Source organism: Anguilla rostrata, chromosome 5 (assembly GCF_018555375.3).
Source record: "Anguilla rostrata isolate EN2019 chromosome 5, ASM1855537v3, whole genome shotgun sequence".
Classification (NCBI taxonomy): Eukaryota; Metazoa; Chordata; class Actinopteri; order Anguilliformes; family Anguillidae; genus Anguilla; species Anguilla rostrata.
In genome coordinates this window covers 7,203,077-7,229,834 of record NC_057937.1, presented here as the reverse complement: position 1 = coordinate 7,229,834, position 26,758 = coordinate 7,203,077, and the positions used below count along the sequence as shown (strand labels likewise).

Here is a 26,758-nt window from a genome sequence, read left to right as displayed (position 1 = left end):
GTTTACCTGTTCGCAGTGGCAGGCAGACGCTCGGTTTTGTAGATGACAGCTCGATCCCGTCACACTGCCCTTACATACGACATGCAGCCATACTCCTCTTGCATGGAAAACCCGTTCGCAGGACTGCGTTCCAGCGGACCACCCCATTTACAGACACGTGGAAGCATTTACATATTTGTGAAATCCTTTACACATTTGTGAAACCCCATTCACATTTCTGTGACTTTTGCGGCAAAAATACCCCCACAGAACTTGATCAGTCCAAAGAGAGAATAGGCTGAATCTTTAATTGCGGCTGCTTCCCACAGTAAGCACAAAGTATTCACTGTAAACAAAAATCTGAATCTTTTCTGGGTGAAAGCAAAGTGAAGCTGCACACCTGAATCAAATCGGAACACATGATGGCCATGATTTTATTATGTTAAAATCAACACATATCAAATTCACATTAAAGTGTCAATACAGTTATTTTATATACATTAGTCTATTGCACGTTTCATTAAAAAAAAAGTCTAAGCAGCCACGTAACATTAAATCCCTACTTTCTGTTCAAAATATACATAATACAACAGTTGTGCAACGATTTGGGTCACAACTCCATACAGTGGCAGCATGCACCACAGTAAACATTTCCAAGTCACATGGTCGGGCAGTAGCAGTGGGTGCCTATGGGAAATGCAGTTTACAGTAGCGAGGAGAGATCCAGTGTTTGGAAAAAATGAGCATTTTGTTTTCATGCTGAGTGAACCCTTGGACTTATATGATAAGCATTTCACATTTGCGGGTTCAGACTGAGCGACAGACTATGTTGCTAATGTTCATCTTTCTCTCTTCCTTTCTTTTCTTTCTCATCTTGCAGTGCGGTTCCCATTTTCTTTATGAGGACCGAGAGAACCTTGTCCAGGGGGTCCATCACACCTCGCTGAAGCCACTTGGGAATTGTAGTCCTGGCGTGATGGAAGCCAAGCTTCTGCAGAATGTAGTCCACCCCAACTGGGTCAATTTTCCTTCCGGTCCAGGAAATTAACCTGAAGGAGAAAAAGGAGGGATTTCCCAGTAACTACAGGAACAATGCTCTTAATTTCACAGCTTATTGCCAGGCCATTATAGCACATAAAGACCAGCTCTCTTGTCTGAATACATTTTGGGCGGTTACCTGAGGGTGGGCTCCAGGTGCCAGGTGTTGCACATGAACTCCCTCCAGTCCACGGTGGTGTAGTTTATGGCGTCCTCCTTGTCCTTGTCCTTGTCCTTGTCCTTGTCTTTGTCCTTGTCTTTGTCCTTGTCTTTGTCCTTGTCTTTGTCCTTGTCCTTGTCCTTGTCCTTGTCGGTGGAGTTGTGGTCATGCGAGGTGGTGGGGCTCTTCTGGCCGGGTCGGGCAGAGAACATCCGCGGGGCAAAGAGAGCTGTGAAGACCAGCCAGATTCACTTAGTCCCGATTCACAGGGTATCTGCAGGGAAACCCGCCTACAGACCTACACAGCTGGGCTAACCCCAACGCTAACCCCATGCCTATCCCCCACCCTATACCCTTAATCATAAACCCTAAACCTAGCTCTAACCCCTACTCTATACCCTTAATCCTAAACCCCTAAACCTAGCTCTGCCCCAAACTCTAAACCCTCAATCCTAAACCCTAAACCAAGCTCTAGCCCCAACTCTATACCCTTAAATCCTAAACTGTAAACCTAGCCCTGATACCCCATTTCATATTTCATCAGTTTATTTTACGGACAGAAGTGACGGGCAACTGCCGCTACTAGACCAGCCTCACCTTTCTCCTTCTCCTTCAGGTAAGCCGACACAAGGTCGTGCAGGAACATGATCAGCTCTGCGTCCATGGTGACGCAGATGTGGTCCGTGAACTCGGTCACCACGCTGCACTCCACCTTGGGCTTGCTGCTGGGGTCTGCAGGAGACCACAGCGAGGTGCGTGAACACGGGGAGCTTCCGAAGAACAACAGTGACATCACCAGGAATCACGCAGGAATACTGTACCTCATCCACCCCCCCCCCCCCCCCCCCACACGCTGGTCTTACCGGCCAGCGAAGGCTCCTCGGGGTCCTGCACGTGGATGGACTTGAAGTCCAGCTGCATTCTGGGCAGGGCGAAGATGGTCTCCGTCTCGTGGTTGTAGCTGGAAGACCCGCGGAAGCCGCTGAGCAGGCTGGAGCTCTTGGCGGCCGCGCTGCTTTCGGGGTTGTTGGCGTCCACGTTTCGGAGGAGGTTGAGCTCTTTAGAAGAAGGACAGGACACTCAGATTGAAACACTGCAGCACTGGGACCTCTGTTGGACTCCAGAGACATGCAGGATAAGCAGCATTTTTCATCCTTAGGAAAGCACGTCATTTATACTGGCTATGTAATAACCTTACAGGTGACTCTGAAGTTCATCTTCATCGTATTCGGTAATTCACGCCGACACATTGTGATTGGGTGTTTTGTTCATACTGACGCAGAGCATGCAAAACCTTAAAGAGATTTGCTGAACGGTTTATTGCCAGCAAGTTCGTCACTGAAGGACAATAAACATAAAATCTTGAATCTTTAGAGCCGTTATGACCCATCCGAACTGATGTTCAGTGGACCTGTTTGTTGTTTCAAGGACACAGATGTTAGACCACTTCCTCTTCCAGGCATATAAAACTGAGCAGCACAAAGCATTGGCTGGCTGGCTGGCTGATGACAATGAAGGCATGCAGAATGTATGGAGAAAGGATTGGAAAATGGATGGATGTTAAATGGAGAATGGGTAGGAAATGTATGGGGAATGTATATTGAATGAATAAAGAATGAATGTGGATTGGACAAGGAATAAAGGAGATCTCGCTGCGGGAAAGGATTGGACGAGGAATACACGGAGAATGGATGAAGAATGGATGGGGAATGGAGATTGGATGGAAAATGGATGGTGAATGGAGATTGGGTGGGGAATGGATGGTGAATGTACAGTAATTAATAGAGAATGGATGGGGGTTGGGAGAGGAACATATGGGGAATGGAAGGAGAAGAGATGGAGAATGAATGGCCGATGAGCGTGTTGTATACCTTCGTTCCGCATGGCGGTGACATAGTTAAACCACTCCTTCACGCTGGCCACTCCGTGGGGAGGGTTCTCGTGCCGCCTGCGGGTGATTTTGGTGATGGTTGCCATGGGGCTCTCCAGTGCCCCACAGGGCTTGGTCACCATAGTGTTGTGGCCCAGATGGAAATCTAAAGTCTGCACGATGTAGGTCGAGTCGTCATTGGAACCTGCGGGGAGAGGAAGAGGAAATGGCTTTGATGAGGCCTGATGAATATCCCTAAGAAGGAACGCTAGTGCTAACGTGCTAACGGGCTGTTACCCAGGCAGCCTACACACTCACCGTCCTCCAGGACCTTCTGTGCCTCGGTCCAGAAGGCAATATTGGGCTCCTCCAGGTGAAACAGGGCCCAGGACTTGGACCGGAAGTTTGGTCCATGGAAGCAGGCCAGGGTCATGTGGTTGCCGTGGAGACTCATGGAGCCCCCCAGCTGCACGGCGTCCTCGGGGAGGGGCATCTGGAAGAGGGAGATGTGGCACCCGGCGACCACCTTCAGCACGTCCGGCCAGTGGCGGTGGTGGGCAGCGTCCATGTCTAAAAGATGAGACAGATCATGTAACTCGACAGGCCAAGAAACCTCCCTCAGAGCCTGAGCGGATTCGGCCGCAGGGGGGCGCTGGTGCTTACAGAGCTCGGCAGAGCCCTTCTCGATGGTGACGATGGGAGCTTTGGGGGGCACGTAGTGGACAGGGCCCCAGGTGGAGAGGGCACGCTTGCTGGTGTCAAACTGCTGGGTGAAGAACTCCTGCAGCTTCATGCCGATCTTGATGAGGTCCGGGGTGGTGGAGCGCGAGATGATCACCTGGAAGATGTCCCACTGCAGGTCGCCATGGACGAAGATCTCGCTGCGGGGAAAGGAGCAAAATCTATGAGCTCCGGATCAGCTGCTGACGAGGAACGTGAACCACGACCAGTTCCAAATGCTACACTAAAATGATGGGACAAAAATGATGGCCATTATTGCGTAATGTTTGGGGTGTGCAGAGTGGTTTTGGATGGGTGCATGATATTTCTTTAGGGATTTGGATGGGAGTTTGATATATGTTTAGGGGTTTGGTTTTGGATGGGTGTGTATCTCTTAATGGTTCAGTTGGGTGTATGATATCTTCGGTTTTTGATGAGAGTATGGTCTCTCTTGAGGGTTATGGATGGGTGTATGGTATCTCTCTTGGGTTTTAGGTAGGTTTAGGATATATTTTTAGGATTTTGGATGGGTGTATGGTACCTTTTTAGGGGCGTGGATGGGTTATTTCTCTTTTGGGGTTTGGATGGATGTGGGATCTCTCTTTAGAGTTCTGAATGGGTGTATGGTATCTCTAGGGTTTTGGACGGGTACAGGATATCTCTTTTGGGGGGTACATACCTTTTCTCGGAGAGGCTGGCGTCCACAGTGCTGCACATGCTGACCTTCCACTCGTCCTGCAGCTGCAGATCGGCGTTGCTGAACACGCCCATCAGGATGCTGGAGCCCATGTAGTCCACCCGCGCCTCCGTCGAGCCCATGGTGATCTGGATCTTGTGGCTGGGCTGCTGGTTGGGGTGCTCCGAGATGTGAGCTGAAACAAACGGATGAGGCTTTGGCGGGAAACAAGCCCATAGCGGGAATCTGAGGAGGGAATCTGGGGCGGGAATCTGGGGCGTTTAAATGGAAAATACAATCTCCATGGAGGGGGTGGGAGAGACTTTAAATGGAACATACCATCACCAGGGCAGGTTGAGAGTGTTTAAACGGGACATACCACCTCAGAGGCAGGAGAAGAGCGTTTAAATGGAACTTACACACCATCTCCAGGGTGTTGACGTCGATGTTGCCCCCCACCACGCCTCCTTTGGAGTCCAGCTTGGACCGGCCCAGCCCCACGGACATGCTGATCTCCCTGTCCCTGTTACTGCCCACAGACAGCCGGCCCTGGCTCTTCAGCCCACTGGTGTTCCACCTGATGGAAGCGCACCCATTTAAATCAATTAAGCAGGCATTCACCGCACAACTGACCTAGGGGACCTCACAGCTGGCTTTTAGCATATTAGCCATTTAAATGGGCTGAGATTACTGAAGCAGATCAGGCATACCCAGGTATATACATATACTATATGCAACAGAACAGCGGTTGTAGCCCTGAGAAAAGTGTGACTTCAATGTAACAAAACAGGTGCAGCCTGTGGCGACCATGCTTCAGATTCATTAAGCTGTTCATCTCCATACATGCTGGGGTCAGTCAGAGGAGCAGCTAGAATATCACTAATGTAAAGCAATGTGCTAAGCCACCGTGCTACTATGGCTAAAAATAAATAATCAATAATCAATAAGTTACCTTTAAAGAGACAGTTAAAAATTCCAGGTTACCAATCACCGGTGACCTTAGCTAGCAGGAAGGTTTCCAACGAATAAAGCAGTTGACCGCTGGCTTACGTGTTGTTGCCCATGACGTTACTCATGTTCATCTGGACGTTGAGCTGCTTGAGGTTGATGGCGAACACCACCAGAGTCTCCCACGGCGCCCCCTGCTGACCGCTGGCCTTGCTGTTCTTGTTGAAGGACGGCGTGGACGTCTTGGTGACGGAGTCTAGGACAGACGCAGAAGCGGAAGCCCTGAGCTCAGAGCAGGGTGATGGCTCCTATATGTGAGCGTACGCGCACACAGACACACACACACACAGAATACACACAGACACACGGGGCGATGTGCGATGCGGTGGCTCACCTCTCCGTGGGACAGAGGAGTCGGACACGCTCCTGCAGCGGGAGGGGGCGGGGGATTTGAGGTGGGACAGCCCCCCCGGGGACATGGTGGCAGCGGCAGAGTGGTCGTTGAAGACATTGGGAGACTGGGGCATGTGCTGGAAGGAGGCCGACTGGCTGGACTGGTCCCACCCCCGCCAGCTGGCCTTCCGGGACGACTCCGGGGACAGGTGCTGGCTCACGTTCTCCGCTGAGTCCGGCGTCGCAGGGCCTGAAGCTGGGCATGATGGGAAGGGACAGGTCATCACATGCAGCCTGGTGTGTGTACACCTGTGTGCGTGTCTGTGTGTGCGTGTGTGTGTGTGTGTGTGTGTACGCTGTGTGTGCATATGTGTGTGTGTGTGTCTCACGGGGAAGGTTGATGGTCTGGTCTCCCAGGAAGAGGCGGCGGGCGATGCTCCGGCGGTACCAGGCCCGGGGGAAGGCCAGGATCTCGCTCAGCCTCCGCATGTCGTACTTAAAGGACGCAGAGCCGATGTCACACACAGCTGCGGAGAGAGCACACGCGTCACACACCCAGCATGCACACACACACGCCCACACATACACACACACACACACACACACACACACACGCACACACGCACACACGCACACACGCACACACGCACACACGCACACACACACACACACGCACACCCAACACACACCCTAAACTGCAGTTTAGGTATATTTAGTTGGAGGACATCTTTGATAACCCTGATCAGAGTCTGAGATGAGGCCCACTCTGGGATACTGTGTAATATGCTCATGGCATGCCTATTCTTTAAGGGTGAGTGATGTACCCTAAGGGCAAGTGAACATGGGCACGTCACCTGAGATGTTGATGAGGGTGGTGTCCATCTTGCCCCCCTTTCCCGGGATGAAGCTCTCGGTGAAGGTGGGCCAGCCGGTGCGGCGCATTCTGGACAGGCTGACCTTCACAAACTCCAGGTTAATGCTGAGGGAGTCCTTCCTGCCAGTCACCGATGGAGGCTCCTCATCCACGGCACCTACCGACCCAATTATCACACGTAACTATCACCCACTTACCCATCCACGGCATTATAACACAAAGGCTACCTCGACAGCGTCACTGTGGAATGCCACATGGAAGGTTAATCGGTGATGGCCCTACAGCTTCAGAAAGGCCCCCTGTGGCCTGGGTGTGAGGGGCGGGGCCTTACCCAGTGGGCCCGACCCAGCGGGCAGGCCTGTGACCGCGGACTTCTGCTTCCCGGCGCCGTAGGGGTGGAACACGAACAGCGAGAAGTCCGACATGCAGGCCGTGAAGCTGAGGCCCGAAGAGTTGGCGGGCGGCCCGGTGAGATCCGATTGGCTGCTGCTGTGCCTGGACCGCCCCAGAGGGCTGCCCAAACCTGGAGAGGGGCCTGCGAAAGCGGGACAATGGCGTTAAGAACTGATCACCTGTAGCCAATGGCATTATGAGACCTGATCACCTGCAGCCAATGGCATTATGAGACCTGATCACCTGCAGCCAATGGCATTAAGAGACCTGATCACCTACAGCCAATGGCATTATGAGACCTGATCACCTGCAGCCAATGGCATTATGAGACCTGGCTGCCTGCAGCCAATGGCATTATGAGACCTGATTGCCTGCAACCAATAGCATTAAGACAGACCTGATCACCTGCAGTCAATGGCATTAAGAACTGATCACCAGCAGCCAATGGCATTAAGAGATCTGATCACCTGCAGCCAATGGCATGAAGACAGACCTGATCACCTGCAGCCAATGGCATTAAATCCGACTTAAATGTGTAACTCAGGCAGACTACAAATTAGGCTGGGTTAAGCAATCCCATAAAAGGTCTGTTGTAATCTGTGGCATGTTTGTGATTGGGTGGATGAGGGGCAGGGGCGGTACCTTTGCCCGTCGAGGCTTTGAGCACGTTCTGTGCGAGCGGCGATGCCGCGGACGCCTGGTGGAGCCCCTCGGGCGGGTGCGAGGGGGCAAGGGTCTCCAGATCGCCCCGGTTGGAGGAGAACACCAGGTCCAGAGAGGGCAGCTTCAGCATGCACTCCACCCGCGACATGGGCAGGCAACTAAAGCGAATCTGAGATGGCTAGAGAGAGAGAGAGAGAGAGGATGTGAGACCGGACAGTTCTGGCCAGTTTGGGACAGACTGTAGACTGGGGCATTCTGGGGCAGACTGGGGCACTTCGGGGCAGACTGGGCCATTACCTGCACGCGGACGTACACCACCACGTCCACAGGGAAGGAGGAGTAGGCGGAGGTTGAGGAGGACACCAGGGACGTGGTGGACTCCTCCAGCGGGTCCACAGGGTCAAACTGGCCCATGTCCTCATCCTGGGAGTTAAGGGCTGAGCCAATGAGAGAAGAGTTAGGAGAAAACAACACACACACACACACATACAGTTCCTTTTTCATTTGCATACACACACACACACGCACACACAGCACATACTTGTGTAGTTCCTGTCCACGGGGGTGATGGGGATGGTCTCCAGGGCCTTCTCCAGGAAGTCGAGCAGACAGGGGCTGATGACCATCTCCTCCGGGAGCGTCTGAAGGGCCACCCAGGCGTACAGCTTGGCCGTCTTCACCCCGCCGCTCCCCTTCCCTTTGGCTGCATTCAAAGGAGAGGACGCTAACGGTTACGCTAACGGTTAGCCACCAGCACACGCTCTCAATCAAACAGCTGTGCTCAGCAAGGCCAGCCAGTCCCTATGAGCAGCCGGTCCCTATAAACACAGAAAGCCGAGCGTTCTCTACACTAAGCCAGACGCGCCCGTTGCATCAGAACCCACAGGCGGGCCATGGGAGGTGGATCACAAGATAGCAGCTTCAAAAAATAAAAAGTGAAAAAGCAGTGGATTCAAGCAAGCGAAGACATGTTTCGATTAGATTTCTAAACATATTTTAACATTTCAAATCAGAGGAGGGTCAAATAAAACACAGTTAATTTGTTCATCCAGTGGTCTGGGAAATGTGGGAAGCACCGTATGGAGAGAATGGATTTATTTCCTGGTGATGGTCCGGATGACGTAAAACGCAACAATGCATTCAGACGTGCATTCAGAGCTGGAGCACTGCAGGGCAGTGCCGCGAGAGGGGAGGGCATGCGGCATGCAGCGGAGCACGCAGGCAAGCATGCAGCATGCAGACGGGGCATGCATCCTTTACGGGGGGGTCACGGTACCTGAGGGAATAGGTGGGGGAGGGGGAGGAAGCAGGCTGTTAGTCCTGCTTTGGGCCGGGTTGGGAGGACTGGCCGCGGTGTCTTTCATACCATACAGCTTGGACTCTTTGGAGAGCGTCCGCGGCAACGAGGAGCCCCGAGAGGCGTTGGGCGACTCCGTCTTCAGGGTCTTGGAGTTGTAGTGCAGCTGCGTTCGGGAAACGGAAAATTCCACCGGTTAACCGCCGAACTTCGTCGCAATCCCGAAATGCACACGCCGAACATGGCCTTTATGCGGCTTCTGAAAACCAGCACGACCCAGCCCTGTGCCACAGTAGTGAAATCCTGGGGTGGTGAATGGCCAGAGAAGGATAACGCACCTTGACGTCCACGCCGGGAATGTAGAAGACGGTGGTCTCCGAGTCGCAGGATTTGGTCTGCAGGGATGATGGGACCTTCTTCCCTGCCAGAAGGTGAGCGCTGGAGGTACACGTCGGCTGAAGCTTCTTCTTCTTTGGTGGAGACTCCTGGTCCAGACTCCTTAAGCTGCGGTCACAGCTCCTGTAAGGTGGGGGACAAATGAACAAACACAATATACATAAATAAATAAATAAAAAAATTCAGGACATAAAAAACAGAACAGTATCTCAGTACTTTTGTGCTTTTATTATCAAATCAGGTTTGAAAATGAAAATTAGAATAAACATTGTCAATCAGTCATAAAAGGATTGGACAGTGTTTTAGGTGTACCCCACGGGCTGCTCTTCGGTACAGTGTATTAGGTGTACCCCATGGGTCACTCTTGGGTACAGCGTGTTAGGTGTGCCCCATGGGTCACTCTGGAGTTCGGGGCTGCTCTTGGATACAGTACAGCCGTGTGTAATAGTTCTTACCTTCTCAGCGAGACCTCATCATGCTCCGCCTGTTGGGTTGTGGGATGCAGCACGCACTTGCCGCTGTCGATCTCCACGCGAACGTCCAGCTCGAAGTCGATGTTCCGCTCGGTGGCGGAGCTGACTATGCTTCGGCTAGCTGGCGTGCCGGGCCAGCGCTCGCTGAAGAGCTGGCTAACCGCCGCGAAACCGGACGACTTCTTGCGCGGCGTTTGCCTGGGGAGGGGAGCGACTCGGTCAGCTGTGGCAGCGCATGCAGGCTCAGGAGGTAAATCTGGTTCAGAGAACCATGCTGATAGAAAACAATACACTACCTTATCAAATGCCTCAAGGGGCTGAAGGTATTGGGCAATGACGCACATAATAAATGTGCTAACACGTAAATTAGCGTTTGTAAGTTAGCTTGAAGCTAACTCTGGTGGAACTGTATTTTAACTGTGCATGGTCCCTACTAAGTAATAATAATAATAATAATAATAATTGGCCATCTGCTAATGTAAATTAACAGATGTAAATTAGCTTGAAACTGCCTCTACTGCTATTGTATTTTAACAGTCCATGGTCCCTGCCAACTATACAAACAAGCAAACCCAAGGAGAGGCTACTCACACGGGCCTCCTGTAGTAACATGGCTGCCTCTCCCTGTCAAACTCCTCCTCCTTCTCAGAGTCGTCGGAGGACGACAGAGAGCTGTCGTCCCGCCGGCTGTCTTCGGGCTGGAAGGGAAGGCTGGGTAAGAAGACGGGGGTGGAGGTGGGGGTGCTGAACACAGAGCATGCGCCATCGCTAACTGACAGGAAATGACGGGGCGGCTGGTCAACGTTGACACACAACAGGTCCATTTCTGTCTCCTCCGGGAACTTTGGCCACACATGGAAGAACGTAAAACAGGAAGTGTTATGGCAGCGACACCACAATATGTCAAATGGCACTCTCTGGCAGATATCAACCCTCTTTATTGGGGGAGGGGGGAGGGGGGGGGGGTGGTGGTCTGTCCAATTACAGGAGGACTGCAGTAATTGGACAGTCAGTGCATCACAGTACAAATGTACAGGGATCAACCACTTTAGAGAGTACAGGGGGGACTGCTGCGCATAATCTTTTTGGACAGTTTCATTTAGATGTGAAGATATCTGCCATGAGTCATATTCCGTGACGCCATATCCCACAGTCACCAGCTGCATGCACGTTCCGTGGAGACGACAGAAGTGTTCAGGTGAAGAATGAATGGAAGGAAAAAAACACAGTGGAGACAAGACGGCGAGGTGTCCACCAGCACCTCTCCATGGAAACGGAGACAGATGGACAGACGCCAGCAGGAACGTGGGACAGAAGGACAGATGTCAGCAGGACGTTAGACAGAAGGACAGATGTCAGTAGCACATGAGACAGAAGGACAGACACCAGCCAGAGACAGGCCCCGTTACCCCCTTGTGACCAACAAGCTACGCAACAGGTCACCATCGCTACTTCCTGACCGATCACTGAGTGCCTCAATGTGATCTTACCTGCCTCCACCAATCAGAACAGACAAAAATAACTCCCGAAGTAAAAAATGAATACAAAAAATACAGTGTTGGAATAAAACATGAAATCTGACAGCTGATCTGGGCAATATATCATTTTAGCAATTTTTGCAGCTCCATTAAAACAAGCAGAAACTGTTCCAAGGTCAAAAAGCAGAGGTTAAAGGTCGCTCCATGCCGCAGGCCCCAGAGAAGCGAGGGGAAGGAAGAGTGAGTGGTTCGGTGAGTTGGGCTGGGGTGCAGTGACGCAGCGGGTCCAGCTGCGGTGTAAAATCCCCCTTTACACCGCAGCCGAGACTGGAACTGGCAGTGCCCGGCCGAGGCGGCCGAACTCCCATCCAAACAGCCTTTCGCTGTGCTCGTACTACAGCACAGGCACGCAAATTCTGAATTCCAAGAGAACACGTATGGCACACCGCAGGTATGCTGGTATTCAGGCTGAAGTCGCACGTGCACGTCTTACGCCTTCAACGCACGGCCCGAGGACCAGTTTCATTCTCATTTAAAGAGCTACTCGGGTGCTCATTTCAAATGCGCTCAGGGTGGTGAGGTGTGCTTAACGGACACCCGCCATCTTTAAGTCAGAGTACCCACGGATCTTATCTTTACGCACACACATTACCTCCTGATGCTGAAATTACAGGGTTTAATTACAGGATTTGTTACATAGACCCCAGATTCAAAGTGCAAATATCCTGCTATCATATGAAGGAAAAAAAAACATGCAACAAATGTCAATAAAAGAAAGAAAAGTGCATAAATAAATAAAAAAACTTTTTAAAAAAAGTGATCAGTAAACTTTCGTGTGGCAGTGACCTTACAATATTCTCTTAGAATTAGAATTTGCTGTTAAATCAGGATTTCCCATTAGGTTAAGTGTATTAGTAAAAGAGAGAGATTTTTTTTACAGTAGATTTTCATTTGTTGGTTCATTTTTACAAATACCTTGAAACACATTTCTCCTGGACTGTCAGGGAGGTTTGGCATTTCCGCACCCAAACTATCAATCTTTATTGAACAAAAGAATTCACAAAATTAAGCCAAAAATGAAAAGTGTGATGAAGCAATTAGCAAAAGGCATTAGGACACCGCAGTGATTCAAGGCATCGCGATAACCAAGTTACCCAATGTAGACCCATCTTTGAGTATAAAGATTAACCAGAGGAGAATTACACTTCCTGAACCTTCAGGTGGATTCAAGAAGGCAATTCAAAATACCGCATAAATATAAACTATACCTCTATTAACACCACAACTGTCAAGGTCGTAAAAGTAAATGACCAAATTAGTGAGTGTTTTTCCCGCAAAAGTGGAGTCAATGCCCATGGCATTCATACTTATTCAATGATGCATATTCACAGGGATTTATTTCATTCTGTTTTTTTACAATGTTGACTGGAAGAATCTAAATGAAAAATTGTCTCTTTATGGTGCTAAAATCCTTTACAGTGCTCAAACAATTAGCCTCCAGTCATTGTGAAATTATGCATCATTTTGTGCTGAGAAAAAAAAAAAAGTTTTCAGAAGGAAAAAGTCAGGAGCACACAGATAAAATATGTGCCCTTAAATGGTGGGAAAGGAAAACTGACGATACTGTGTCTTCAGAGTTTTGTAAACCTCTAGACCACCTGTCTAATACTGATGCTCAAACCATAAAACAAAAGAGCAATGAAATACTAAAAGGGTGGATTAAAACAATACAGCAAATCTACCATGTTTACATCAAAACGCAATTAATCAAATCAACTGCATTTACACCACAAAACAATATAGGAAATCTACTGTTTTCACACCATAAAATTTTACGACTATTCACCATATTCAGTGTATAAACTGAAAATATTTAGCAAAATAGAATTAGCATTTTCAGTCCAATAATACTCTCATGTCACAAACATATGGAGTATAGAGTATTGCGGTATGGAGTTCAAATGACTTATAATTAAACCAGTATCCACACTGTATCCAGCACAGAAACAGCGCAGACTGGCGTACAGTACCGTGTCCTGGATGTTGAAGGTGACTCTGGGTCCTGGGGACGATGCCTCCACTCGGACGTCCGGAAGATCGTCGACATCCCCAATTCTAGAGCTGAGGAACGGACAAAGCATAATATCCCAACACAATTGCCAGCTCAAATCCATCTCCACCATCAACATACACGCACGTACATATGATATATTCAACTGTGTCTTTCTCTCATACACACACACACACACACACACACACACCCCACTGGCCATGCTTCTCTGGAGTGCCCTTACCTGGCCCGCTCCAGCCTCTTTGGGGGGGCTCTTCCGGCAGCAGATATGCTCTTGGACCGGCTGTAACTGGGTTTGTACCCCAGGCCCCATTTGTCTTTTAAGGAGGCGGCCTGTTAGAGGAACATTTGGAAAACTCCCATTACAAAAATGAAACAATATCAGGTTAAATCATAGTAATCGCTTCAACATACTTTATTAAATATACTGCTCCTCAGGACCCAATCACCACTCAACTGTCAGCCTATACGTGACGTCCAATCACCACTCAATCTCTGAGCCTACGTGTGACAGAACGGTGGGTGATTGTGAGCAGGGACACAGTTAGACAGGTACGCAGGTGCGCAGGTGTGCAGGTGCGCAGGTACGCAGTGGCGTATGGTTCAGGTGCCAGTACGCGTAGGCAGGTCACATCGCTCACCGCAGGTAGGCAGGTACCAGTCCGGGAGCTTTTCCTCACGTGCCCTCCTGGATTCGTGACGGCGCAGGACTCCAGCTGCTGGTACCGCTGGATCTCCTGGTTTATGGTGCCTTCGCTCGCCCCCAGTTTCCTGAAGGAAGGAAAAGGTGTGTGTGAGTGTGTGTGTGTATACAGTACATGTGTGTGTGTGTGTGCGCCCATGTTTGTGCGCGCGTGTATGTGTGTTTGCATGCATTTGAGTGTATGTGTACGTGCATGGGTGCGTGTGTGTGTGTTTGTGTGCGTTTGAGTGTATTTGCACACGTGTGTGCTTGTGTCTGTCTGTGTGCTTGTATCTACGATGCGCAGCACTGAAACCCTTCGGTCCAGCTGCCGCTTACTTGAGGTCGTCGATGACTTTGGCCTGCTCGTTCAGCTCGCGGATGTCCACCAGGCGCTTGGAGAACTTGCGCCCCCGCGAATCCACGGTCTGGGTCCCCGACAAGATCTGCCGCCGGTGGTCTATGGGCTCCTGTGCGGGGACCCGGGGGAATCCGGTTAAATCCAAACTGACCCCCCGGCACATTCCCACCCCTGAACGGCTGCCCCACATGCAAATCGACCCCACCGTCACCACCAGGAAAGAGAGCACTGCCACACCAACGAGATGAACCACATCTAATTCAAAGGTGGTTTGCTGTACAAATTAAATGATATTTTTACAGAATTAAATGAAATTTTTCAGGGCTCAATTCCACTTTAATTCCACCTCCATATCATGTCCCTCCACAAATCAAATGTCAACTTCTCCATAACATACTGGTCACCCTGTGAGTGGGGGTGGGGGGTGGGGGGGGGATGGCTCTGGGGTTTCACTCAGCAGTTGGAGCTGTGATCACCCCCAAACCCCACCCCCCCTTTCAGGAAGTTAGAGCAGGGAGGTGGTTGGAAAGGACAGACAGGCAGTGATTGGTGACTCTGGGACGGAGAAGACAGAGGGTCATTTGGGCTACATACACAGCCCCAGGAGAGGGGCCTGGAGCCCCGCATCAACCCCGCCTTAGACAGGGTCCCGTCCGGCACGGCGAACACGTTCAGATACTCGGCTGGGACGGGCGAGCGTGGAGGCTTTGGGCTAAGGCCCAGCAGGTGGTTAACCAGACGCCTCTTAAACGTGATTCTAGGGCTGCAGTCTCCTTCTACAGGCTGTAAACAATGAGGCTAGCATGAGGCTACGCACAGCACTTACACACTAGGCTACACACAGCACTTACACACGAGACTACACACAGCACTTACACACTAGGCTAGCAGCACACACACTTACGCACACCTACACAGAGACTACCAAGCACTTAACATGCTAACGACTTACACACGCAACACAGCATAAGACTACACACAGCACTTACACACAATCATGAGACTACCACAGCACTTACACATAGTCACACAGCACTTACACATGAGACTACACACAGCACTTACACACGAGGCTACACACAGCACTTACACACGAGACTACACACAGCACTTACACATGAGACTACACACAGCACTTACACATGAGACTACACACAGCACTTACACACCAGGCTACACACAGCACTTACACACCAGGCTACACACAGCACTCACACACCAGGCTACACACAGCACTTACACACCAGGCTACACACAGCACTTACACACCAGGCCACGCACAGCACTCACACACCAGGCTACACACAGCACTCACACACAGCACTTTAAACACACAGCAGGACGGAGCTACACACAGCCCTTTAAACACACATCCCAAAACTCTGATTCCCTTGTTACAAGATAAATATGGCTGATCGTAACTAAAGATGCACACTAACTGTGTGATCCTGCAAGGTGAGAACAACGGAATTAACCCCGCGAATGCCGCGTCGGTGCACTCACCACGTGGACGATGGGGGACATGGTGTCGGTCTCGTCCTCGTCGGACAGGTCGGCCATGTTGACCGAGTTGAGGTCGGCGATGTCGTCCACGTCCTCCTCCCCCGTCAGCGAGGTCAGCGTGTTCCCCAGGGCGTTCAGCCGCTTGCCGATGTTGGGATCCATGTGCACGTCGATACCGCACATCTTCCACAGGACGTTCAGAGTCCAGGTACCCGCACTGCTGCTCTCTGTGACACGCACACACACACATGCACACACACACACACACACACACACACACAGAAAATTCACACAACTGAGGCATCCTTCTCATGCACTGATGCCACCTCATGGCCAAATGGTGCAGTGCTCTTAGAGAGTTTCACAGTAAAAGTGTCTTTGTGAGCTCATTCACCTGCAGAAGACTGGCTCATATCAGACTGAGATCACTCACCTGCAGAAGACTGGCTCATATCAGACTGAGATCACTCACCTGCAGAAGACTGGCTCATATCAGACTGAGATCACTCACCTGCAGAAGACTGGCTCATATCAGACTGAGATCACTCACCTGCAGAAGACTGGCTCATATCAGACTGAGATCACTCACCTGCAGAAGACTGGCCCGTGGTTCGGGAGCACACTTCATAGGTTCCGTCCGGGACAACACCTTCAAAACAAAAGACAAATTCACACCACTGCAGGTAAAAACGATACTGCCAAACTAACAGGCACATTAAAAGCGACTCTCCTGTCACAGTCCCATCCTGCAGGGCTAAGTAGATATCAGTACCCTCATTATTATAATAACAACGCCAAAAGTAATAACAATACTGCTAATATTAGCCCTACAATTTCTCCATGGGCATTTTAATTAATGTCAAGGACGGAACGGCAACAATTCACACAACGCAATGAGATAGCGGCAGAAGTGTTCACGCTTCGGTTCACGACTTCAAACGTGTTTTAAGCCGGCGTTCGGTCGCGTGGCGGTTCACGCGAAGGGGTGAGCGCGGCGGCCTTACAGGCGTTCATGACCAGCTCGCCCCGCACTTCGGGCTTCCAGTCGTCCCAGGTCCTCTCGAAGCCCTCGGCGAAGCGGAGGCAGAAGTTCTTGAAGTGGCCCTTGCTGACCAGGGACTCGGACGAGCAGGCGGTGATCAGCGTGCTCTCGATCGTCAGCACCAGGGCGGAGCCCGTGTCGAAGTCGAGGCTGTGATTGGCCTGGGAAAAGGGGGGTGGGGGCGGGGGATAGGGGTCCAATAGACAACAAACCAGAGTTAACGTTTGACGCCACCACTACAGTTAGGTAAAATTATAAAGTGTAGGAGTGGATAAGAGTAGATTGCAGGTTACTTTTCTTGCACATTTTGCTTCACAGCTGGGTATACTGTTGCGTTCCATAACTGGAAAATGTCCTTTCTATGGAAATAAGGGATAAAACTGTAATTCCTTTTTAAGCGCAATTTTCAAATGTATTTATCAGTACTATAAGAAACACCAATCTCTGCGCAGTACCCGAGGCAATACAAATTTAATTGGAATTTAATTATCCGATTCAACATTGAATTTTGGGAGATACCAGGGTCTCGGTACTGGGATTAAAAATGTGAATTATTTCCAATTAAATTTTACTTCAGTTCAAACCCCCACAACACCGCACACCCAAGCAACAATACAGACTTCTTTCCACTTCCGTCTGGCTGCGGTTTGCTTGCAACAGCAACAAAATAACAACAATACCAACTTCATTCATTCAGACTGGCTAAAATCCTTACAGGCATTTTGATTCAGGTCACGTGCTTAAACGTGCTGACTACTGGCTAAGCACAAAGGACAAACGCTAAGAGCTGCAGTTAGCATTAGCGTTAGTGTTCCAACTCAGGCCAAAACTAATAGCTGCAAGCCGTTAGCATTAGCGTTAGTGTTCCAACTCTGGCCAAGGCTAATAGCTGCTAGCTGTTAGCATTAGCGTAAACTCTGGAGCAAGACTCTGGCCAAGGCTAATAGCTGCTAGCTGTTAGCATCAGCACGAACTCCGGCGAGGCTGCCCTACCTGAGAGGTGCTGGTGATGGGCAGGCAGATGCCCAGGTCGTTGACGGTGAGCTGCAGGAAGAGGGTGCTGAAGGCCTGGGCTGAGGTCTGCTGGATCCCAGGCAGTTTGTCCACCACCTCCTTGGTGGCCATGTGGATGTCTTTGTTCAAGGCCAGACGCTGCTCGTTCCAGTTGTCGTACGCAGCCTTGTAGTTGAGCCAGAAGAGCACCGCTGCAATGAGGGCCAAAACAGCGGATCAACCACACGCGTTCGAGGTCAGGAGGGGCGTTACCCCCGCCTGCTGTCCATACACATTAGTAGAACCTAAGAATAAACAGGAAAGGTGCTCCTGGGCAGGATACCTCTGTCAAAGGCCACGGGCTGGGCAAAGACAATCGGGCGGTTGAGGGTGATGAGCACGGCCTCCTTGTCCGAGGAGCCGCTGATCTCCTCCTGCAGGGCGTTGCGCAGGCCAATGCGCGTGCGGAAGTACGCCACCTGGTGGAAGTCCGAGCCTGCCTCCTCATACACCTGGAGAGCCACGGGGTACACCGTCAGGTTCCCTGGCCAAAGCGCAGGCTCTCGAACCCATGCCCAAGTCTAACTGCCTTCAGATCAGCGGCCAGCACCCAGGCACAAAATGGCGGCTTTGCTTCAGCCAGGTTATGCTACACATGCAATAACGCCACACAACACAACGCAATAACCAAGCAATCCATTCATTCTTTACCACCGCAGGCACTCCACAAAACCATTGAACCAGACAGAGAAATGCGCTGTGTGCAGATGTGGGAAATTCACACACCTGTGATGTGAGCGCTGTGCTAACTCGCCCTGTCTCTCGGCTCACCTGGTGCTTGACGATCTGACCCAGCGCCAGGTGCAAGTCCACCTGACACTTCCCGAACAGCTTGAGGTAGCTGCTGCTGCCGGGCTGGGCCTTGCACTGGATCCGATTGGACAGCTCCAGCTCGATCAGGCCCGTCTCGAAGCGCACGGCCCGCATGGACGGGGTGGTGGCGGTCATCTGGATACCCTGCACACCCAAAGAGAGGCGTGAACTTCCGACTTCACTTTCCCCCGGGAACCTCGGCTGTGGCTCTCCAGAACACACGACAGACAGGACATGCAGGTTGTGTACCTTAAACTGAGTTGCAGTGAGTCCTAACAACCTTAAAGGTGCGGTTTCAATGAGTCCTAGCTACCTTAAAGGTGAGGTTGAGCGAGTCCTACCTTAAAGGTGAGGTTGAGTGAGTATAGGAGGATCTTGGGCTTGTCGCCATCAGTGGAAATGTCATGCTCGTTCCACAGTGGGATGGGCTGCTCTCCTCCTGCATACACACACACACATAGCGTTTGGATCCAATCCAACATCAGTCCTTAACTCTGACTCACCATTAAATGCAAGTATCCATTTATTTTTCCCCAGGCTGAAAAAGTAAACAAAAGTTGACAGAAACCTGAATGGCAACATGGATCCAAGGTTTTAGACATTGGAGAACAAGAAGAAAAGGGGAAAGGGTGGTGCTCCAACCTGAGACTTTCTGGATGACCTCGTTGACCTCCTTCATGAAGACCTTCTGCAGGAACACCAGGTGGTTCAGGAGGTCGGTGGTTAGGTTGTGCTCAAACGAGCCGATCTGCAAGGAGAGAAGGGCGACATAAATCCTCGCAGGTCCATGACCCAAACAGCAGCAAGAGAGTTTTGAGACTCCCATGAGTCACCATGTTCTGTCTATCAGCAACCTGTACAAACTAAAAATTAAATAAACCAGGCATTTTGAGGCTGAATTTATTTTTTCCCTATTGGCCATCTACAAATAGCCCAGGCTGTGGAGACAAATCCCAAGGAGGCCCCTAAATCATCACCTCGGCAACACAGCGCAGGTAGTTGCCCTGGAGATAGTTGCCCGGCTTGGTGGGGAAGTCGTCGGGGCCCCATCCCTGGTCGGAGTGGCTGTCGTGGTCCTCCATGATGTACTCGCCAGACATGGTGACTGGCGGGAGGGTGAGGCTGGCGGAGGGCTGCATGGTGGACGTGTCCACCGGCGACACCTTGGACTGGAAGCGCAGCTTGTGATTGGGCAGTTCGAACGTGAAACTCGTCTGGGCACCTTCGCAAACGAGGAGAAGATACAGAGATACAGTCACCTGAGTGGTCACTAGAGCTACCATGTCTAAACAGTTACTCGCAGATCTGAACCAATCAGTGTTTTACTCTGGACAAACGTTTTTTTGATTGGTTCAAAGTCAGTGACTGGCAGGTTCATGAGCTCTTACCCTCCCAACCATCAGAACATGTGCAGAGTCAAATTCACTGATGAGAGCAAAGTAACAGTGAAGCAGACACCATTTCGGGTATAAACAAACAAAGTTAACAAAATGGAGGACAGGAACAGAAGTCTATAAAAGAAGAGTGCACCGCCTCCTGATTGGCCGGAAGAGCTCACCAGTCATGCCGTGGCTCCTCATCCGGCCCATCTTGTACTCGGCCTTGAGGGAGGGCAACAGCGCCGCCCCGATGGTGATCCCGTCCATCATGGCGCTGAACTTGAGCACGATGGGCTTCTTCTCCAGCCCCTCGGGCAGCTGGGGGAACTCGGCCTCCACCGGGGTCTGGTTGACGCTGGAGGAGGTCTTGTCTGAGGCCTGGGGCGTGGCCGTGTCCTCCCTGCTGGGCGGGGGCCTGACAGACAGACAGAAAGACAGACAGACAGAACCAAAGAGGACCTCATTAGTCAGTCCCACAGCCTGAGATGGTCCTTACGTATCCAGTGTGTTACTTCGTCCTTTACACACACTTAAGCCGCTTCCCTTTACATGGCCAGTCAAAACAAGAGCGAACGTTTACCGAAGCTAGCCCATCACAGAAATCACGCTGGTTTGCAAAAGAAATACCCTAATAAGGGGCTGTCCTGTCCCGACTCCTCCACCTGCCCCCAGAAGCCCATCCCCCCCCCACCCCCCCGCCCCTCCCCCACCCCCCCCTCCCGAGACTCACGCGGCAGAGGGCTGGCGGATGAGGTCGGAGATCTGCTTGGAGAGCTGATGGGAGCTGCGGACCATCATGCTGTGGAGCGTGGCGGGGTGCTGGGGGATGTTGATGATGATGGCGCCCACCTTGAACACGGCGGCGTTGTTGGTCTTCAGCCCGCGCTGGGCGCTGTACAGCGCCTGGGACTTGGCGATGTTGCACTTTACTACCGTTCTGAAACGGACAAAACGCCGTCAGCGACCCCCGCGCACCGCTCCTGGGAGCTACTCCGCTACACAACGCAGGCAGTCAACGCTCCAGTGCCAATTCTCCTGCTGCGAACAGCCAAAATCGGCATTGCGCATTCTAACAAGTGCGGTTAAGTACTTTATTAGGATATTCAGCAAGCATTAACCACACGGGGGGGGGGGGTCTACACATTCACCTTCAGGCAAACGCTTCAGCGGTACATGTGGGAACACAGTCACTGATACAAACAAGCAGAGGGAAAGAGGTAACACAAAGACTACAGCACACGTCTCATAGTCATACCATAACACTCAAATACAGCGCGTCTCATAGGATACCACTCAAACACAGCACGTCTCATAGCATACCACTCAAACACAGCACGTCTCATAGGATACCACTCAAACACAGCACGTCTCATAGGATGCCACTCAAATACAACACGTCTCATAGGATACCACTCAAACACAGCATGTCTCATAGGATACGACTCAAACACAGCACGTCTCATAGCATACCACTCAAACACAGCACGTCTCATAGGATACCACTCAAACACAGCACGTCTCATAGGATGCCACTCAAATACAACACGTCTCATAGGATACCACTCAAACACAGCATGTCTCATAGGATACCACTCAAACACAGCACATCTCATAGCATACCACTCAAGCACAGCACGTCTCATAGGATCCACTCAAACACAGCACATCTCATAGGATACCACTCAAACACAGCACGTCTCATAGGATACCACTCAAACACAGCACGTCTCATAGGATACCACTCAAACACAGCACGTCTCATAGGATACCACTCAAATACAGCACATCTCATAGGACACCACTCAAACACAGCACGTCTCATAGGATACCACTCAAACACAGCACGTCTCATAGGATATCGGAGTACTGATGTGGCTGGCTCTCAGCGTACCCAACAGTCACTCCCCCCAATCAAACAGCATCCTGCCCAACAGTCACTCCCCCCAATCAAACAGCATCCTGCCCAACAGTCACTCTCCCCAATCAAACAGCATCCTGCCCAACAGTCACTTCCTGCGCCAGAGCACCAGAACGTGTGCATCGAAGGAACGACGGGGCACCAAACTGTGGCCGTGTCCGCTGCTAATGGCAACCACTGCAGTCACTCAAGTCAACAAGGCACAGTGCAGGAGCACAAGTGGGCGGGGCACAGGTGACATCACACAGGTCAGGCGAGGGGAGAGGGTACACTGGGCACAAAAGCTGGCACTGCCAACTCAAACACAGAAAGCAAGCGGTACACCCAGACCACTGCGGCACGGCTAGCGGGGGGGGGTCGGGGGTCAGGGGTCAGGGGTCAGGCTCTGTCATGCAGGGGAAGTACACATACAGAAACTCTTGTTTGGCTGTGCTGGTAGGAGATGTGGGGAAATCCTCCAGTCTATGCGCGTAGGTTGAAGAGGAAAAAAAAGGAAGGTAGAAAGTAAAAAAGGAAAAACAGAAAGAAAAAAAGAGCAAATCAGGAGTAAGCATCGTGCAGAAACAGGTACAGAAACAGTATCGAGCCCAAAATATGCAGCCCCGATCTTCCAGACTTCCCAAGTAAGAAATCAAGCACATTCAGATGGGAGAGACAGAGTGGTCTAATTTAGTCCAGCAGTGGTATGCTACTGCCTGGATGCTTACAGCAACCGAATAGTATGAAATCATTTCAGCACAGCAGCTGGATTTGCCCAAATAAATTTACGGCAAGCTGTGCAGGCTATGCAAATGTAAAGAGTAACAATCCAAATCTGACATGCACCCGGGGCTGTTCTACGACTAAAACACCCTGTGGATGTGCTTAGCTGTTTGTACATAAGTGACCACTCTTCACAGAACATGGTGTCTTTAAATGAAATGTGAGGACACATCAAAATTTGGGGTATTCCTCATGCGAGACCCCCCAATATCCAAACCCAAAATGTTCTCAGATCCCAAATGTGCGCAAGAGCAAGGCTGGCTTGTTCCTGTACCTGTGGCTGCTGTGCATTCTGGGTTACGCTCAAGTCAAACAGATCGTAGCTCATTTTATAAAAATGTAAAAACAGATCGTTCCATTTGTCATTTCTCATTTTAGAATTCGACAGACAACAATAGTTCATGAGGGCATTCAATCAAAAATTAAAATGCGTTATAAATCTAAAAACTGACAAATGAAAATGGATTATCGCTCATAAATCAGGTTATCAAAGCAGAGCACAATCAAATTAAACACAAGCTTTAGGCAATAATTTACTCATGTAATTAAAAGGTTCGCAAAGTCAGAGAAAATTAAAAATGTACAGGCTGGCCTACTCAAAAGCGAAGGTACATCTCAAAGTAATTAACACTGGGATCAGCACAAGGATGGGGTTTAACACTAAACTGTCTGTAGTCACATGACCGAAGGGGGGGGGGATACTCACTGTATGTTTGGGGTGATGCCCTCCAGCAGGACGATGTTGACCCCCCCAATGTGAGCGGAAGCGCACGTCTCTGTCATCTTCTGGTGCAGGATGTCTACAAGAGACCCGGGGAGGAGGGGAGCCATTACACCTTCTGCTGTGTGTGTGCGTGTGTGTGTGTGTGTGTGTCTGTGTGCGTGCGTGCGCGTGTGTGTTTGCTCATTACTGAAATCAAACACAGTCAAAGGAAGAGGGAATTACAATGAGCCCCGGAGGAGAGTGGGAGGGGATCACAGAGGAGAGGAAAAGAGGAAAATGAGGGGGAAAGAAGGAAAGAGGAGGGAGAGGATGAGAGGAGGAAGAGGAAGAAGGGACGGCCTTCGTGGCTCACCCTTCATCTTCTCCTTGAGCGTGAAGCTGCCGTGGATCTTCTTGAGCTCGGCCTCCATGGTGAGGCCCCCGATGTCGGCCTCCAGGTGCGTGCGGTTCACCATGCCCACGCCGAACACGATGAGCGTGACGTGCTGCGGCTCCGAGCTCACCAGGCTGCGCCGGCGGCTCGGCCGGCTGGGGCTGGACGGGTCCTGCTCGTTCTCAAACACCACGCGGCACGTGGGGTCCGAGGGGCTGCGGCCGCCCTCTGCAAGCGCGCACAGACACACACACGCGCACGCACACACACACACACACGCACGCACGCACAGACACACACACACACACACACACACACGCACACACACACACACACACACGCACGCACGCGCACGCACGCGCACGCACGCGCACACACACAAACCACAGTCAGAAAACAAGCCAAGCAAACAAATGAACAGTCCAATAAATAGCCAAACAGTGCCCATAACCAGGCCCTACCCATAAGCCCCAGAGGCACCCCTAAGCCTGCGTGTGAGGCCCTACCCATAGACCTGCATGTAGGCCCTCCTAGCCTAGTGTGAGGCCCTACCCATAAGCCCCCGCGTGTAAGGCCCTACCCATAAGCCCCTGCGTGTGAGGCCGTACCTGGGAGGCAGTTCTCGGGGGAGCCCTTCTCCAGGATGCCGGTGGGGTCGGAGATGAGGGAGTAGAAGTTGAGCAGCTTGTACATGTTCTGCCAGCACTCGGCGGACGGCTCGCTCTGCTCCGACACCGTGATGGAGTCCGAGTCGTCCATCTGGATGGCCATGTGGTCGGCCACGTCCCGCGAGCCCTTCCGCGACACCTTGGAGGTGCGTCGCTCCGAGCGGCCCAGCGAGCTCCGCCCGCGCGGCTCCTTCCGGCCCAGCGTGTCCCCGCCCGCCCCCGCCCCCGCGCCCCGCTTGCCCTTCTGCGCGCCCGCCCGGCTGGCGCCGTTCAGGCTGCCGCGCGAGCTCCGGCTGAAGTCGGACGAGCGGAAGTCGCGGTGGCCGCGCGCCTTGAAGGTGGGCGTGGGCGAGGCGGAGCCGGCCGTGTAGCGGCTCAGCTTGATGTCGGTCTGCGTGGCCTTGATGTCGTCGATCATGGTGCTGAACTGGTGGATGAGGCGCACCAGCGCCATGTCCACGTGCTGGCTGATGGACTGGCAGGAGATGGTGAAGTCGCAGTGGAAGGTGTTGTAGTGGCGCCGGTTGAGGTCGTGGAAGGACAGGGCGCTGGTGGAGTTCTGGGGCGTGCTCATGGACTTCTCCATCACCACGGCGTTCAGGCTGAACGTCTCGATCATCAGGGCCGGCTTGAACTCCAGGGGCGGCATGTTGATCATTCCCTGCCTGAACACGGAACAGCACAAACGCTCCATGAATAGGACTCAACACCTGGTTTGGCTGCATCCAACTCCAGACCCACGTCTACTGCTGGATCAAAGATGTCTTACTGACCTGACCTCCCCACCAAAAACTCCATAACCTTACACCTACGTGAATCAAAGTTTCGGGACCAGACCCTACCTCCGGGACCGTTTGTTCTTCCTGTCCTTGGACGTGTCCGAGTCCACGATGTCCGCTCGAAGGCACTCCAGGGTCCCCGAGAAGGAGAGGTGCTCCCCAAAATACATCTTGTAGCTTAAAGGGGTGGCGTCTTGGGGCTGAATCCCAGTGTGGCTCAGGAGGGGTTTAAACACAACCTGCAGGGGAGGAGGGAACACAGTCAGCAGGGCTGTGGATCTGACCCCAGGGATGGACACCCTAGGAGCCCCTAGACAGGCCTTCTGCAGGGCTGCACACAGTCGGCTGGACTTCTTGGGCCTTTCAACCAAACAGCAACCCTCGAGAACAAGACATCTACCCTGCAGACCCTGCCCAGATTCTACCAACAGTCTAGGTAATGGGTCCCCAACTTAGAGAGATAGGCAGGGAACTTCATACTAAACTCAACACTTAATAGATAAGCCAAAGCAGCTAACTGTAGTTCATTTACGTCCTGAATGCCTGTTTAACATTGAACCACTGCTAAACGTCAGCTGGGCACCGAAGCCCTGTTTATTTTAATCTATATCCTGAAGCCCCATTTAACTTGATCCGTGTCCTGAACCCTTGTTTAACCAAATCTAAGTCCTGAAGCCCACTTTAACTCAGTCAACGTCCTGAAGCTCATTTTAACCTAAATCCTGAAGCCCAATCTAAGTCCTGGAGCCCTGTTTCAGCGCTTGACCTGGGCGTCGGCCAGCTGCACGGCCACGGGGCACTGGTTCCCCTCCTCGATGTCGGCGATGTCGTCCTGGCTGGTGCTGTGCTGGGAGTGCGTGCCGTCCAGCGTGTTCTGGTCGCTGGAGAGCACCGTGTTGAAGTCTGAGGCCGAGGGGATGGTGGGCAGGTTGCAGGGAACTCCTGAGGAGGAGAGAGGAGGAGAGGAGGTGAGGAGGGGAAAGGGCTCTGCGGTTATACTGAACACAAGCCCAACTGAGTAACACAAAGCAGTGCGGTTACACCAAATACAACTCAACTGAGTAACACAGTGCACTGTGGTTAGATGGAACACAACTCAACTGAGTAACACAGTGCACTGCGTTTATATTTAATAGAGGTGAGTGCGTTGATATTACGGAGCAGAGAGAGTGAACTGAGTGGGACTGGGAGAGCAGCAGGAACTCAGGTGCACAGATCTGCTCTCTGTCAGGCTGTACCATCATTAGTAGCTCACACAATCACACATTAACA

The 26,758-nt window shown here is 51.6% G+C and overlaps 1 protein-coding gene across 1 annotated transcript in view; it reads right to left on the bottom strand.

Moving 5' to 3' along the window:
• Positions 1-384: 384 nt before the first annotated feature.
• kiaa1109 (KIAA1109 ortholog) overlaps positions 385-26,758 on the bottom strand; it is a 63,633-nt gene continuing 37,259 nt past the window's right edge. Inside the window, 42 exon segments of the mRNA XM_064334822.1 lie at positions 385-1,028; positions 1,157-1,406; positions 1,775-1,909; positions 2,041-2,235; positions 3,049-3,252; positions 3,366-3,617; positions 3,711-3,928; positions 4,447-4,639; positions 4,863-5,020; positions 5,494-5,647; positions 5,786-6,040; positions 6,174-6,311; positions 6,639-6,815; positions 6,990-7,193; positions 7,694-7,892; positions 8,012-8,151; positions 8,256-8,417; positions 8,991-9,177; positions 9,350-9,530; positions 9,863-10,078; positions 10,472-10,722; positions 13,389-13,479; positions 13,653-13,762; positions 14,047-14,200; positions 14,451-14,581; positions 15,976-16,202; positions 16,565-16,624; positions 16,980-17,178; positions 18,011-18,222; positions 18,354-18,522; positions 18,842-19,027; positions 19,225-19,322; positions 19,526-19,631; positions 19,861-20,105; positions 20,442-20,677; positions 20,993-21,199; positions 22,592-22,642; positions 23,649-23,742; positions 24,019-24,267; positions 24,648-25,372; positions 25,550-25,725; positions 26,253-26,428. Coding sequence (XP_064190892.1) covers positions 812-1,028; positions 1,157-1,406; positions 1,775-1,909; positions 2,041-2,235; positions 3,049-3,252; positions 3,366-3,617; positions 3,711-3,928; positions 4,447-4,639; positions 4,863-5,020; positions 5,494-5,647; positions 5,786-6,040; positions 6,174-6,311; positions 6,639-6,815; positions 6,990-7,193; positions 7,694-7,892; positions 8,012-8,151; positions 8,256-8,417; positions 8,991-9,177; positions 9,350-9,530; positions 9,863-10,078; positions 10,472-10,722; positions 13,389-13,479; positions 13,653-13,762; positions 14,047-14,200; positions 14,451-14,581; positions 15,976-16,202; positions 16,565-16,624; positions 16,980-17,178; positions 18,011-18,222; positions 18,354-18,522; positions 18,842-19,027; positions 19,225-19,322; positions 19,526-19,631; positions 19,861-20,105; positions 20,442-20,677; positions 20,993-21,199; positions 22,592-22,642; positions 23,649-23,742; positions 24,019-24,267; positions 24,648-25,372; positions 25,550-25,725; positions 26,253-26,428 — 7,988 coding nt within the window. The 3' untranslated portion in view covers positions 385-811.